Source organism: Tachysurus vachellii, chromosome 15 (assembly GCF_030014155.1).
Source record: "Tachysurus vachellii isolate PV-2020 chromosome 15, HZAU_Pvac_v1, whole genome shotgun sequence".
Taxonomy (NCBI): Eukaryota; Metazoa; Chordata; class Actinopteri; order Siluriformes; family Bagridae; genus Tachysurus; species Tachysurus vachellii.
Genome location: NC_083474.1, coordinates 8650456 through 8666196, shown reverse-complemented (window position 1 = coordinate 8666196; position 15741 = coordinate 8650456). Strand labels below are relative to the sequence as shown.

Sequence of the window (15741 nt, the reverse complement as noted above, 5' to 3'; positions counted from 1 at the left end):
TGGTGCATTAGCATGCAGGACGTCCTTACGATCAAGAAAAGTGTAGTGTGTTCTCTCTGAACTTTTACACTTATGAACAAATCTTGCCGTATGCAGGGCATTAGCAGGTGAAATCTTTCATCAGCTAGACAAGCCAAAGTGCTTCTCTCCTTTGCAGCACGCTGACTAATGTGGTGTGTAGTGTGGGACGTGTGGTGGTATAGGCAGAGTCATCATAGTGTCCTTACCAAATGCACTCGGTACATGATACTAATCCCCAGTGTCATAAAGGGCTTGGAGAAATCAATGACCTTCTCTCTCTCAGCTGTGATGGTCAGGCCAGCCACGGCGAGATCAGCCTTCTGCAAAAACACACACACACACACACACACACACACACACACACACACACACACACACACACACACACACACACACATACACATGCAGACAGAGTTACACCTGCATGGCAAGTCTTGGTGGAAATATAATGTGTATGACAAAAATGACAAAACATCAAAATATATGTGCCAAAGAAGTGTGTTTGCTTTAATGAACATGCTACAGTAACCTGTATTCCTGTATTAAGTGACTCATGCACAGTGGGAGAGCACCAGCAGTGTTTTTTTTAGTGAAGGGCAGGCTGTCATGATAAATTACTTGACACAGTATCTTGGGCTGCTGGGCATAGTGTGGAAGCTTAGCCCAACTAATAAAAACCAAACTGCAAAGTACATCTGTGTGGGATTTTCTGCTCCCAGAGGCGATCCTACAAGCCTCCGCTGCTCTTCCTCTGCCCTCCACTGCAGGGATAAGCGGATTGTCGGAGCTCACATATTGAAAAAGCGCTATCCGGTTTACAGTTTGCTAACGCTCCTTGTTTCAGCCAGTAGTGTCTGGGTTTTACACAAGGGTGAAGAAAGGCCTTGTTGACTTTGAGAGATTCTTGTGTATAGAAAACCAGACTGCAATTTGGCTGCACAGAACACAGTGTAACATAACAACAGTATTGGGCTCAATATCCAGCCAATGCACACACAGAAGAACAGAGAGCGAAAATCTGGATTATGGAAGATGGAAGATGGACCAGGAATCTGCTCTTTGCTCAGTCATATCATGTAGACTGTTTAATTATTAAACTGATGGGAACTTGTTCAGGAGGTGTTAAATATCTCTTAACTCCAAATTCAAATTTTATTGAATTAAATACACAACCGAGAGAGAAGAGAGAGAGAGAGAGAGAGAGAGAGAGAGAGAGAGAGAGAGAGAGAGAGAGAGAGAGAGAGAGAGAGAATTTGTCATAGCAAGAGAGCAGTGGGGGATAAGAGGGAGAGAGAGTGCAAGAGAGAGTGAGAGAGAGAGAGAGAGAGAGAGAGAGAGAGGGAGGGAGAGAGAGAGAGAGAGAGAGAGAGAGAGAGAGAGAGAGAATTTGTCATAGCTCTCTTGCTATGAGAGCAATGGAGGATAAGAGGGAGAGAGAGAGAGAGAGAGAGAGAGAGAGAGAGAGAGAGAGAATTTGTCATTCATAGCAAGAGAGCAGTGGAGGATAAGAGGGAGAGAGAGAAAGAGAGAGAGAGAGAGAGAGAGAGAGAGAGAGAGAGAGAGAGAGAATTTGTCATAGCAACAGAGCAGTGGAGGATAAGGGGGAGAGAGAGAGAGAGAGAGAGAGAGAGAGAGAGAGAGAGAGAGAGAAAGAAAGAAGTTGATGAAGTGCACAGTGCATCATGATGAAAAAAAAAGCAAATGTGTTTATTCATACCATTAAGTGATGCATTCTGTAGACATTATAATATATGGCCAACGCTTTCTGGAAACTGTTGCTGCAAATTTGGAAAATAATTATGGTGTCACTGTAAGCTGTAGCATTACAATTTCCCTTCACTGGAACTAATCTTTTCCATCATGACAATGCATCTGTACACTAATCGAGCTCCATGAAGACATGGTTTGTTATCGAACACCGTTTGAACACCGTTTAACTGGAATGTTGACTTCAGTACCTGACCTTAATGATGCTCTTGTGGGTGAATGAACACAAATCCTCACAGTTACACACCAGAATCTAGCGGAAAGCCGTCCCAGAAGAGTGGAGATTATTATAACAACAAAGGGAACTACATCTGGATTGGGATGTTCAACAAGGACACAGGGATGGTGATGGTCAGGCTTCCACAAATATATACTGGGAAGATGTTTGACTTGCGAGCCATTTGTGTCATCATAGTGTCAGTAATAACAACAACTCCCTGCAGAACCAGAGATCCAGGCTTGTTCTGACTATAAACTCCTCTCTGGGTTTCATTTTCTGCAAGAGGAAATGATTCATATCTTTATGAAGCATCTATGTCCATATCTGTGGAACTCAGTTCTCAGTGCAGTAATCATTGGAAACTATAGAAAGCAGGTTTTAAACTTTAACAGCTGACCAATTTCTGTCATGCTTTAAAAGCGATTCATGGTTTATGTATAAAAGCAATACTTTTATTTAATGAATTTCCTTAAATAACATCATGAGTTTTTGACATTAAAAATTGCGTTATTAAGATAAACTGCAGCATTTTAGGTATGTAAGGTCTAGAATAGAAAAAAATAGAAAAAGCATTTAAATCTAGTTTCTAATATTAAAATCTAATTAAAATCTAATTAAAATCTTAACCTTTTGGTATTTTAGCTGTAATGCTTTAAGGTTAATGCTTCACTAATACAGCACTAACCAGTTTCAAGCAATTTATACCCTTATAAAATAAAAACATTTTACACTGACATATTATTAGATAGGGGGCACGGTGGCTTAGTGGTTAGCACGTTCGCCTCACACCTCCAGGGTTCGATTCCCGCCTCCGCCTTGTGTGTGTGTGCCTCGGGGGTTTCCTCCGGGTACTCCGGTTTCCTCCCCCGGTCCAAAGACATGCATGGTAGGTTGATTGGCATCTCTGGAAAATTGTCCGTAGTGTGTGATTGCGTGAGTGAATGAGAGTGTGTGTGTGCCCTGCGATGGGTTGGCACTCCATCCAGGGTGTATCCTGCCTTGATGCCCGATGACGCCTGAGATAGGCACAGGCTCCCCGTGACCCGAGGTAGTTCGGATAAGCGATAGAATATGAATGAATGAATGAATATTATTAGATTACTGAGAAATGGGAAATATAATATAACATTCTGAATAAACCAATATAAACTATAGAACTTAGTTTGACATTTTATGATATTTACAAACTGAAGTGAAAAGTGAGCTACTGAAAAATATGCTTGTTAAATCTTGGAATAGAAACAGTCTTAGTAATGAATAACACATCTTAAAGTTTGCTACGTTAATTCATATTTTATTACAATCCAGTAACATTATTGTTACGATTTCTTTCTATATAGTCATCGGTCCCTATAAAATATTACAGCCTTGACTGAGATGAAGGAAACGAGTAAGAAAAGCAAAAACAAATCCTCATCAAGAGTAAAAGAAATATTATTCGATAAAAGCAGCTGAAATATCCGCCGTTCTCTTGAACATTAATATCGATTAGCGCGATATTCTACTTTTCAAAGTGCAGAGAATTACATGACACATTATTCGGTTAAACAATTCACTGCGATGCTCTTTTTTCACTCTGCCACACTTTTACGACTTTAAGTCAAGCTCGGATTGATTGATTCGCCCCTTTCCTTCTTTGTGGCCTGCTATCTGTGTTGAATAATGCATATGCTTAGGTTTCTGATTCCTTCAGAGCGACTCTCTTCTGGAGGCTGTTCCAAAAAATCCCTAAACACGCAGACAGAGACAGGCTAAGCTCGGCGGCTAGACAAAGAAGCCGATTGTGTAATTACTGGAACAAAAGGCTCATCCCAACATTTATTATAATGTGTGATACTGCTGTCTTTCATCCTAGACTGTTTGGCATTGAGACAAAAGCACATGCCAGTTCAGAAGTTCACAGCAACTAATCCATGTGACAGAAATGAGCCACAAGTCGAATAAACTTTCACGCAAGGCACCTTTCCACTGCTTTTGTACCCTCGTTGGCCTCCATTGTTTGTGTGATACAGTTAAATTTAGTGAGGAATCCTGAAGGTCAGTTGTACAGAGAATATATCAACAAAATAAACTAGGACAATAATAAGAGGCGGCACTCTTTCCTTTATTTTGCTAATGGCTTTGCCCTCCATTAGCCTGCAGAATTAAGACAGATAACTTCACAAAAGCCAATCCGCCTCTTCGAATTAAAAGCAAGAACTGCCCGGAAACTTTACAGTACAACTCAGTTTTCCAAACACATCACATCACCTCTACGCTTTTAACTCCTCTTAATGATATCCAATACCCTGCGGAGAAGACTTGACAAAAAAACGAAAAAAAAAAAAAAAAAAACACACTTGAATAGATCAAGTAGCCTGATGTGACTGTTTTTAAATGAATAACATCAACGCTGAAAAGGTCAACGGCGTTGAACGGAATTTACAGCGTATGAAATTTCTATCAAGTGAGGGTTAGTGGGTGTCGGAACAGGATTAATGGCCTTCATGCTCAGCTGAGCCTCTTTACACACGTCTGTGTGGGTGTCTGTTCAGGACTGGGGTTGCTAACTGAAATTCATTAGGACAAGCAACCTGTGGCTGAGAGGAAGGAGTAAACATGACTATCGCTCGCTTTATCAGCACATGATACGCTCAAGTCTAGCAGATTTTAATTACAGTAACCCTGTATGATTTGGCAAAATGTCACAAATAATGAGACACGAAGGAAAGAAAAAAAGTTTTTTAGCATCATTTTTACAAGGAACTGGATCTGATCATTGGGGACACGGTGGCTTAGTGGTTAGCACATTTGCCTCACACCTCCAGGGTTGGGGGTTCGATTGCCGCCTCCGCCTTGTGTGTGTGGAGTTTGCATGTTCTCTCCGTGCCTCGGGGGTTTCCTCCGGGTACTCCGGTTTCCTCCCCCGGTCCAAAGACATGCATGGTAGGTTTATTGGCATCTCTGGAAAATTGTCTGTAGTGTGTGATTGTGTGAGTGAATGAGAGAGTGTGTGTGCCTTGTGATGGGTTGGCACTCCGTCCAGGGTGTATCCTGCCTTGATGCCCGATGACGCCTGAGATAGGCACAGGCTCCCCGTGACCCGAGGTAGTTGATCAACCAGAATTTAGACGCTTTGGAAAACAACTTCACTGCCTGAAGGAAAGCGAGCCACTTGTTTCTGTATCTGTGTGTATGGTGTGTGTCATGCTGGTCAACACAACTCACAAGCCATTGCATGTAACTCGTGTTCAATGCATGCACTATGTCACATGACATAGTCTCGGTTGTACTCCTTGTTCGTCACAGGGTTATGTTGTTTTCTAGCCTCATTGTTTCTCATTCATTGTCTTTGTGTTTCTTTCATCTCACGATAAACATTTTCGTGCACTTGTAAGTGCCTCCTCTACAAATTACCGACATGTAACAATAATGATTCTTACCTGTGTCTCAGGGCCTTTTTAGACCTGGTCACTTCATGTGTTTTCTCTGATCTGATAGTTATCTGATTTGTTAAAACTGTTCCATTTACATTAGGCGAATCGGCGAATCAGATATCAATCCCATCTTTCTATTCCCGCCCAAAATGCAAATATATTTTACCTCATTTAATTGAAATGGAACACGCTTTGGTGTATGCAGTTTTCAGAATGTAATCAAAAGGAAGACGAAAAAACTTGTTACGACGGTTATGCTACAAAAAAACAGCATTTACATTTATTTGTTTCTGGTGCGATTCACGACTTGTGAGTCACTTGTGAGTGACGTACTTCCGTTTGGGAGGAGTATAGTGCTGACGTATGTGGCTTGAACAACCACATTCATTTACACCTGTCCAGTCTCATCTGAAATGCGTCTCAGACCACCTCCTGAAGTGGTTTGAACGATCGGATTTATATCCGTCTTGAAAATGTTTCGGAGGGAATTTAGACCTGGTCTTTTTACCATCGGATAGCTATCGGATCACAGAAAACGCATGAAGTGACCAGGTGTAAAAAGCCCCTTATTAATGTAGCTATGTTTATTTGTGTCACTTTGTGCTTTTAGTGACTACCATAATGAGAATGAGAAAGAGAGAGATTGAAAAAGAGAGAGTACAGCTAGACAGAGCTTGCTAGACACACACACCTATAACACATATACACACCAGGTAGCATGAACTTGAACCACACGGAGCAAAAGCAGTGAGTCCGGGATGGATCCGTTCACTACATGTTGTTATGTTGAGTTTTTGAAAGTGTGCTGAAAAGTGTGGACTGAATAAACATAAGCCTGGAGCTCACCTAAATGAAACTTGCCTGTGGAACCCCGAGGTTCTACACTGGAGTTGTTTCTTTTAATATTTCTGTTTGTACCGTCCCCAGACATTTTCCCCAAACCGTCCCCAGACATTTTCTAGCAATTTTGCACAAAATGTCCAAAGAGAATACAGACTATAGTAAACAAACTAGCAGCCTAATTTAAAGCTCTGTAAATGAATGTATGAACGAATGAATAAATGAATGAATGAATGAATTAATACAAAATGCAAATTCTAAATGCAAATTAAAAAAACCAACTGTATTATCTGTCCATTCCAGTCATCAACCTCAAGTGTTACCCAGTAAGTGGAGCAAATTTTTTAGACCGCTATTGGCGGCTAAACTGAGGATTTTTAATGATGTTAGTGTCTTTCTACTCCACTGGGACTTACCCTGGCGATGAGCTCTCCCACCATTCCCGTCCAGGTTCCGTTGGCACCCGGGACACCGTATAACCCGTCGCTCACCAGCTTAATGCGGTAGTTGAACTTCAGGATGTCGGCCAGCTCCTTCAGCATGTCCACGCAAAAGCCCTCATAGCGCTCGTTCCCCTCCAGCTCCTGGTAGTTAGATTTCAGCATCACGTACGGATTCTCCTGAAAAAGAAAGACTTTTTTGAGCGCTTCAAAAAAAAAAAAACCACACAGTTTGCTCCTAATTTCAGATTTGTTTTTTTACACAGCTTAAACAGCTTTTTTTACACAGCTTTTTACACAGCGCGTTTGAGGTAAGCCAAGATTTATTCATCGGTCCAGAACCACAAGAAAGGAGCCACCGATATTTCATCTTGTCATCTGTGCTCTTTATTACACATTCATTTCGAAGGGAGTTTTTAGATGCGAGGGCAGTTAAAATCACTTACAGGGATCTCTCCATCAGTTGCTGAACATTGTCACACTGGGGATAAACAGGCTTCGCGGAGTAAAGCCAGCCATGTAAAAGCTTTTGGGAAAAAAAGAACTGTTTGTTTTAGCTAGAATGGTCTTTCAATAATAATAATAATAATAATAATAATAATAATAATAATAATAATAATAATAATAATAATAAAATGACAGACGTGTGCATGGTGCACTTTGACGAGAGCGATATCGAAATAGAATGTTGCACTCATTGTAGGTACGAGCTGCTAGTCTGTAAAGAGTTTTTCATTTTCAATGTTAAGCCCAGGCCTGTGCACTTGGGTACCACTAAGGGCCAATTTAAAATGCCAAAAAGACATGTTCAGCCTGCTCATTGCCATAGTAACCTTCTTAAGGCTGTGGGACTGCTACTGCAGGTTTGATGTTGCTGTTGATTTACTCTCGAGCTCGAACCTTGTCCGATATCCAGTGCTTACTCCAGATTTGTACCCGACGACTACCAAACCAAAAACAGCTGGTTTGCATATCAAACATATCAAACGCAGCTGAGATCTCACGAGGCCCAACGTTATTCGTTAGGTTATAACACGAACCTTGCATGGCTAACTGCACAACATGAAAAAGTCTGTAGCTCAGAGGCAAACTAAGACAATTAATGCAAATCTTTCCATTCTGTTCATCAGCTCATTAAATCAGGGACGCATGTTACCTTTTGGCACTGGGCTGACCCTCCTACTGCGATTCCAGTGTGCCACGTGCAAGGCACAATATAAATGCAAATTTTCATCACTCCCAGCCTGCTATGAGCACTCGAGTGTGCCGGCTGGACTGGATGCCCTAAACCAGGCTTATTAAAGAGCAATGTTTCGTGGGCTGACTACACATTAACCCTCTTCGTTGGTAGAAAGATAATAAAGCAACCTTCTGGAAATAAATCTAAAAAAAAATCCTCACAAGGGCTGATTTGCAAAACAAACAGATGAAATTAATTTTCTACAAACGTCGTGTGATGAAATTGCCTGGTTGATGTGGAAAAAGGAATAACAAAAGAAGAGGAAAGGAAAAAGTTAAAAGAGCCTCTTCTTTTTCTCTTCTCTTCTCTTCTCTTCTCTTCTCTTCTCTTCTCTTCTCTTCTCTTCTCTTCTGGATGGCTCTGAGAGATCCAGCGTATATTTGCTGCGTTACTATTTGTCCGACATGCTGTATCGCTAGGCCATGAATGATATGTACTGCTTCAAATACGCTGTTTTCAGCAAAGATGTCCCGGGCGAACCATCTCTACAACACTATAACACTTCTCAAAGCTATTACAAAAGTACACAAGCTTGGAGAGCGAGCACTATTTACAGTTAACACTGGCTTCCCACAAACACTCCTGTGCTACACAACAATTGATCTCGCCCAAAGGACAAAAATGTATTTGTGCGCTCTGTGTGCTCAGTTGTGATGATTGCCTTTCAGACCCAAAACAAACTCAGCCTTTTTATCGAACGAAGGAAAAAAACAGCGGCATCACAAAGTTTGACATGTTTCAGGATCGTCTACACTGTGCAGAATCTGGGAGGAAAAAAAAAGAAGAGACGGTAATCGGGCCATGACAAATGAGATTAGATCGTGCTGAAATTGCTCCTCAATGGCTTATTTTTTTTACTTTGCCTGAAGCATCGGTACATATTATAAGTCAAATAAACCATTAGACTTTCTTACCAGTCCTTTTAGAAAAAAAAAAAATTACCTCAATTATCAAAAAGGGCCTGAGAGAAGCCAATCCCCCTTCTTTCTTAAAGGCACATGCACACACAGTACATTCATGTGCACAGCTTAACATTTTTTAAAAATAAATAAATAAATAAATAAATAAATATCCCATGGGTGGGGGCACGGTGGCTTAGTGGTTAGCACGTTCGACTCACACCTCCAGGGTTGGGGGTTCGATTCCCGCCTCCGCCTTGTGTGTGTGGAGTTTGCATGTTCTCTCCGTGCCTCGGGGGTTTCCTCCGGAAGACATGCATGGTAGGTTGATTGGCATCTCTGGAAAATTGTCCGTAGTGTGTGATTGCGTGAGTGAATGAGAGTGTGTGTGTGCCCAGCGATGGGTTGGCACTCCGTCCAGGGTGTATCCTGCCTTGATGCCCGATGACGCCTGAGATAGGCACAGGCTCCCCGTGACCCGAGGTAGTTCGGATAAGCGGTAGAAAATGAATGAATGAATGAATGAATGAATGAATATCCCATGGTCTGGTAAGAACATTCTTATCTGCTTATTCATCAGATGCAGGGAAAATTATGCATGTAGTCAACCATGCAATCTCTCCTGCACTTATCCCAGACCTCCTCTTCACAATAAGACCAGACCAAATATTTCTAATTTTTAACTGATTTCCGTTTCACATTACTGTGTTAATGAAAACAATGATGCGCAGGAATTCCCTTCTGAGTCTGGTGCCTTTCCGGGACACGCTAAATAATCCTGCACTAATCCCTAAACTTATACTTACATAACTATGATCTAATCATGAGTTACGACATGTACTAATCACGAACTAATGAAGCGCTACGACTATGAGATGAGTCTCGTGAAATCGTGTGTGAATAACGACCACCTTAAGTACGTAGTATGTGTATGTGTTTTTTATTTAATGTGTTGATTAACACGTAGGGGTTCAACTCAGTTAATCCTGTCCTGTAAATATGAACAGGAATAAAATGTTTATCATTTGAAGTTGTTTACATGATTTTTCATTATGCAGCTGTCTGCACAAATATCACCGGATGGCGCCGGATCACTTTCAGCGTTTAAATTGATCTTCTGTATTGAACTTAGAAAGACACGCTAATAATAAAGTGCAGGATTTCTTTGGAAGTAAGTGGAGTGCTTTGTTTTCATGCCGCTGTAGCATTGGCCCTTGCTGCATACAGATATATCTGTAAAGAATTGATCTAAAGTTTTTAGCCAGTTTTAGCCAGTTTTAGCCAGTTCTGAATGTCACCTTTCCTTTTGCGCTGCTCCGTCTACTTCAGGACCATAGATTAATTTTTCCCCATGAAAAATTGCAACACCATAAAAAAAGAAAATTGGCAACTAACGTAGAAAAATCTCGTCTCTGCCAAGCTATCACTTATGGACTCTTGAGCAAGGTGCTTGACATTAAGCTGCTCATTTTAATTGTAAGTTTCTTTGGGTAAAAGCAACTGCTAAATGAATACATGTAAGTGTCATTAGTTAAATATTATAGACAGGGCTTTGCACACTGCACTTAACCCAGGATATCATCCTTCCATCCCCTGCTTTTAGCCCCAGAGCAGTTGTCGTGTTAACCCCACATCGCAGTGCTGAATGTGTACAGTGTGAAATGAGGGTATGATGAACATCAAGAGCCGTAGTGAGGGGGAAATGTGTGACACTGATCATTTTGCGAAAGCTGTATATTGATGAACGCATGATCAACTATGCGTAGTTAAAGAGGACAAAAACAATTACATAGCCGAGCCATAACAATATCTGCTCAGGTACAGAGCCACAGAGCTGACATTTACTCTCACTGATGCAGAAGCGTGAGACAAGCCATTATTTAAAGTGATCGCACGCTTTATTTATCCAGTGGTGATTCGTGATTGCTGACACCATGTATATGCAAATAATGTAAATCCAGGGTTTAGAAATGTACAGTGTGAAATGTTTACGAATAGCCAGGATTAACTGTTAACACAGGGTGCAGTGTGAAACCCAGGGTGGAGATTACAATCACCCCGGGTCAACTAGTGTGATAAACCTTCAAGTCTCAGCAGTTCTTCAACCTATAGTTTAGTAACATTTGTTATAAGACCAGAGCCGATTGGCCCTATACGCTCACTACGCAAGTTGCGTAGGGCCCCGCAAATTACGCAAGGCCCCGCCTCCCCTGCCTCATTTTACAGCGCGTGATAATGTTTACTGTGTAGATGACAATATGAAGCGGAGCTATCCATCTGGCCATGAAAAGAGAAAAAATAAACAAAATGACAGTGAAATGCGAGAACAGCAATCAGGTAAACTTGTGTTCTCTTCAAGTTTGATGTCAGCAAGAGCAAATAACAGTAAAGTTAAGTTGATGTGATTCTGTTTCTAGTCTCTATCTGACTAGCTAAATTAGCTGTGCAGTGAGGCCAGTGCAAGTGTGAACGTGTGGCAAATGGTTTACATGGCTCACGGGTCAGGTAGGAGGGCCCCTTAGCAGAGTTTTGCTTAGGGCCCCAGGGAGGTCAGGATCGGCTCTGTATAAGACAATACCGATGTTCTGTGTTACCCTGTCTTTTACCCTATGGGCTAACTGTCTTTGGCAGATATATAGCTTCTCTCCAAAAAAAAAAAAAAAAAAAAACAGTTTTTTTCACAAAAAATGTTTCTATCTTCAAAGTAAATGTTGATATCAAACCCATTTCTTCTCTATGAGATGCACCAAGTGCTTGTTTCTAAGGACCTAAAATCTGAAAGCGTTATATATATATATAAAACATCTTAAACTGAAAGTCAACAGTGTCCTGACTCATTTTCAATCAGACTTGTGGCGATAAATTAATTCATTAGTTTATACCGATAGAAAAAGTCGATATGCAATCTGTCCGCAGGATGGGAAGAAATCTTCTGTTATATGACAAGTTGCTGCCTAGTATCAAGTCCAGCTCCTAATGTAAAAGTACTGTTTTGCACCCAGAGCTACTGTTATTTACCTGTTGGACAGTGAGATGTTGTGCTGTCTGTCAGACCTCTGCACCATCATGGGCATTATCTCTTTGAATGTGCCTTGATGTTAACATTACAGATTACATTTACATGTCTTGCGTGTTATGTATAAGTGTGATACTCTTGTGGTTCAGGTTAGGCATAGTGTAGATTTGTCTGTAGCGTTTTTTCTACAGGTACGAAACCACTTTATAGCCCTGTAGTCTCCACATATCTCAAATGTATAGAAGAGCTCTTTTCTGGAATGGGTCCAATAGGAAATAGTATAGCCGGCACTACTGGGCTGAATTACACTAAATCTGGTTCGGCATTTGATCTATTGCATTAGATGGAGGAATAAATTTGGCCATGATGGCCTGACATGTGGTGCATTTACTGATGGGGTCCTGGGGTTCACACCCTGCTCTTCAGAATGCTTCACTGTTCAATCTATCAGCACTAAGGTGGGCTTCAGTGTTAGGAAATGAAATGCAGCCACTGACAGTAGATCAGGGTCTGTCTGTAGACATGAGGCAGCTAAGGCATCTTCATTGAGCTCTGCACTTCACTGCACAGCTGCAACGCCAGACAGCGCTGGAGGAGGTTGCTAAATGGACAGAAGTTCATTCATATACGACAAAATGTGATGTGCTGCAATTAGGGCAAGGCTGTGTATGTTTATGATTAAGCACTGCTCATGTGCACTGTTCAGCAGCACAGACAACTTAAGAAAATGAAGAAATGGAGAATTCTTGAACTGCTGCTCAAATCAAAAGACTGCTGCATGCCTACAGTATACTAATAAATGAATACTAAAGTAATAGTCATATCAATGCACTAACATTGACTGTGCAGATTTTATTGTAATCTTTTTAGAAGGATGGGTTTTATGCATCGTAGTATAAGGAAACTTCTTCTTACGCATCTCAGCAAGATAAGAATGGTAAAAAGGATGAGCGTGGACTCATGCAGGTCTTTTATGGGCTACGCATGAGGTCATGGTCACGATGCCATGAGTTTGCTCAGCTATAAAGCAAATGCATGGGGAAGGTTTGAAGGAAACAGCCCTGGTGGTCCGGGATGTAAGCAAGTAGGATGTTAGAACAGTATTAAATAGTGATGCGTAGAAATGCTATTCGTTGTTGTTTTGTTATTATCACTATTGATACTGACATACACTTTGTTATAGGATAAATAACTATAAATGCAGGGAGCTGGGGATGTAGTTGAGAGTGCCCTAGAGTCACGGATATTCAATAATAAGGGATGAACATATTATCCCTAGTTTTTCTTTTTTTTTTTTTTGATAGAAATGGAAACATTTTCCTAAATAAAAAAAAAAAAATACTAAAAAAAAAAAAAAAATCCACCCTAAAGACAAAAATCACAAAAGCAAAATTTGTTTAGAAAGAGAACAATCATTCAAAAATAAAAAATAAATTACAGGATGCAATAAATCAACGAAACGCCTGTACCTGACTTAAGCATCATTATTAACAGCACTGAGTTTGCTGCAAATGCATCGGATCTTATGCACTGTTTCTCAATTGAAATCTTCAAATGGTTTTGAATCTGTATTCTCTCTCACTCTTTCTCTCTATGGGTTGATATGAGAAGCAGAAGCAGGAAGGCATGACCCACTGTTACAGGATAAGATCAGCCCTCGGGCTGCTGCGGATGGAAGGAGAGTTCCATCTCCCTTCAGTGATAGGGCAAGGAAGGCGTAGCGCAAAATCGCTGCCAAATAACAGCCTCGGATTACATCTTCAATTGCTGGCCGGGACTCCTGAAGATATCTCGCTATCCCACCGCCTACTCGCTGCCTAAGCAGGTCAGTGCTCTTGACCGCATAAGAGATGAAACCTTATTTACATCAGCAGTGGGTCCTGGGTGTAAAATGAGCTATTAGTGAAACCTGCTAGTCCATAAGAGAGCAGTTTTGAATGATAACAGCACCCCTGAGCAGGATGTTTAAAATTTCTGTGGTCCACACAGGAGGGTTAGTGGTACGATTGACGATTGTGCTGTTAATTCTGATTGAGGCCCATCCTGCAAAAGGAGTCCCACTTTTAACCTGCACTGTGAAATATACCATCTTAGCAAAGTTAAAATATCCTGAATATATCCTAAATGATCTAGCGTTTCTATTAAAACAATACAAGAAACTAAATCTAAAGATTATTAAGCCTATTTCTAGAAATAGTTTTCATAATTTTTTAACTTTATCTTTTCTTTCTATTGGCAGACAACAGCATTAATCATCTTATATTCGGTTTACGATAATTTTCATAGATAGATAAATCTGATTGCTTGCTAAGATGTAATGAAACAGGAATAACCAATCGGAATCATGCATTTTTACCCATTTCTTTCTGTAAGCTACTAACCAGCGAGTTACACTCAGCACAGTTATATTAGAAGATAACAGCCGATGAAGTTTAGGAGGACAAAAACAGACGTGTAGATATGATTTCATAGGATTATGAGATCATTTTTTTTTCTCCTAGTCTTCAACTTTAGACTTTCAGTAAAACTGCCATGAAGAACTTTTTTTCTCCTTCCTATTAACAGTATAAATATGGACTGCCTCGGGTATTATCTGACATGCATAACTGATATTATCTGACATCCAGCCAACATGCATAAACGCATCGATTTAAAATGTACAGGTCATGCAGGGATTTTATTTTCTATGCTTCATCATACTTCTCAGAAATGAATTCCTGTCTAGGTCACTGATTGGTCAGCACCAATGAGTGCAATCTGAGCATAACCTGAAAGTGCGTGGAGTTTTATTCCTCGCAAATCTTGTAATGCTAGGGATGAGGGTTAGGGTTAATAAGGGGTTAATAATTGAAGGACAATCCAAACCTGTGAAATCTGTGAAAAATATCATTATATCTGGAGTCTCTCAAATTTTCTCCATCACTTATTTGACTGAGTCTGAGGTTTAAGTACACTTGAGGAAAATTATGTTAATTTTCCATCCGCTCCTAAAAAACAAGTCCACATTAATTAGCATAAATTAAATTATAGCATGTTACTTAATGTTCATTATCAAAAGACTTCAGGTCTCTTGGTATAAATATTGAAAACCACCAATTAGTCTCACTTAGGAACTGCCACTTATCCATTGTCCAATTAATTAAAAGCAATTGTTCATATTGGATTTAATTTGTCTTATTATTGGTTAACACATCTATTTGTTATTTGCTTTTTCAGGTCCGTATTAGGATTATTTGTGTTAATTACTGTGTTATTAATGGTGTAGTAACGGTGTAATAGGCAAATTGTTTTTTTTTAATTCCTTACGTTTATTTACGTGTACAAACAACCTGGATAGTATGTAGAACAAGTTTTATAAATAAATAAATAAATAAATAAATAAATAAATAAATAAAGAAAGAAAGAAAGAAAGAAAGAAAGAAAGAAAGAAAGAAAGAAAGGAAGGAAGAAAGAAAGAATAAAAACGAATGTGGAAAATTTTAAATAAAATGGGAACTGTTTTAAATGTCAAACCCAACTGTTAAGAGACATGATTTAAAAAACAAAAACAAAAATAAACAAGCAAACCCCCCCCCCCCCCCAAAAAAACAAGATTCTTGTCTAATGCAACTTTAATGGTGCAATGAATAGCGAGTTAATGTTAATGATGTCACTTATACTGGATAGGTATTGCACTGTATATGTACTACAGGTCTGTGTGGTTGCTGTTGTTGTGTGTAATAGCAGAGTGAAAACAGATGTACTTACCAGGATAGTTGTGATGATCAGAGTGGCGTTGAAGAGTGTGTCTGTGACATTAAGTGAGGGAAGCTTTTTCTCCATAGACAGCCCCTGCTCCGAATGCCACTGACCGATCTTCACCAACATACACATACAGAAAGA

At 40.1% G+C, this 15741-nt stretch overlaps 1 protein-coding gene across 1 annotated transcript in view; it reads right to left on the bottom strand.

Moving 5' to 3' along the window:
- grik4 (glutamate receptor, ionotropic, kainate 4) overlaps positions 1 to 15741 on the bottom strand; it is a 385301-nt gene that overhangs the window by 21723 nt on the left and 347837 nt on the right. The window contains exons 12-14 of the mRNA XM_060887855.1: positions 15607 to 15714; positions 6681 to 6884; positions 228 to 341 (exon numbers count right to left, since the gene is read on the bottom strand). Of these exons, the coding sequence (XP_060743838.1) occupies positions 228 to 341; positions 6681 to 6884; positions 15607 to 15714 (426 nt within the window). The remainder of the gene's footprint in view (positions 1 to 227; positions 342 to 6680; positions 6885 to 15606; positions 15715 to 15741) is intronic.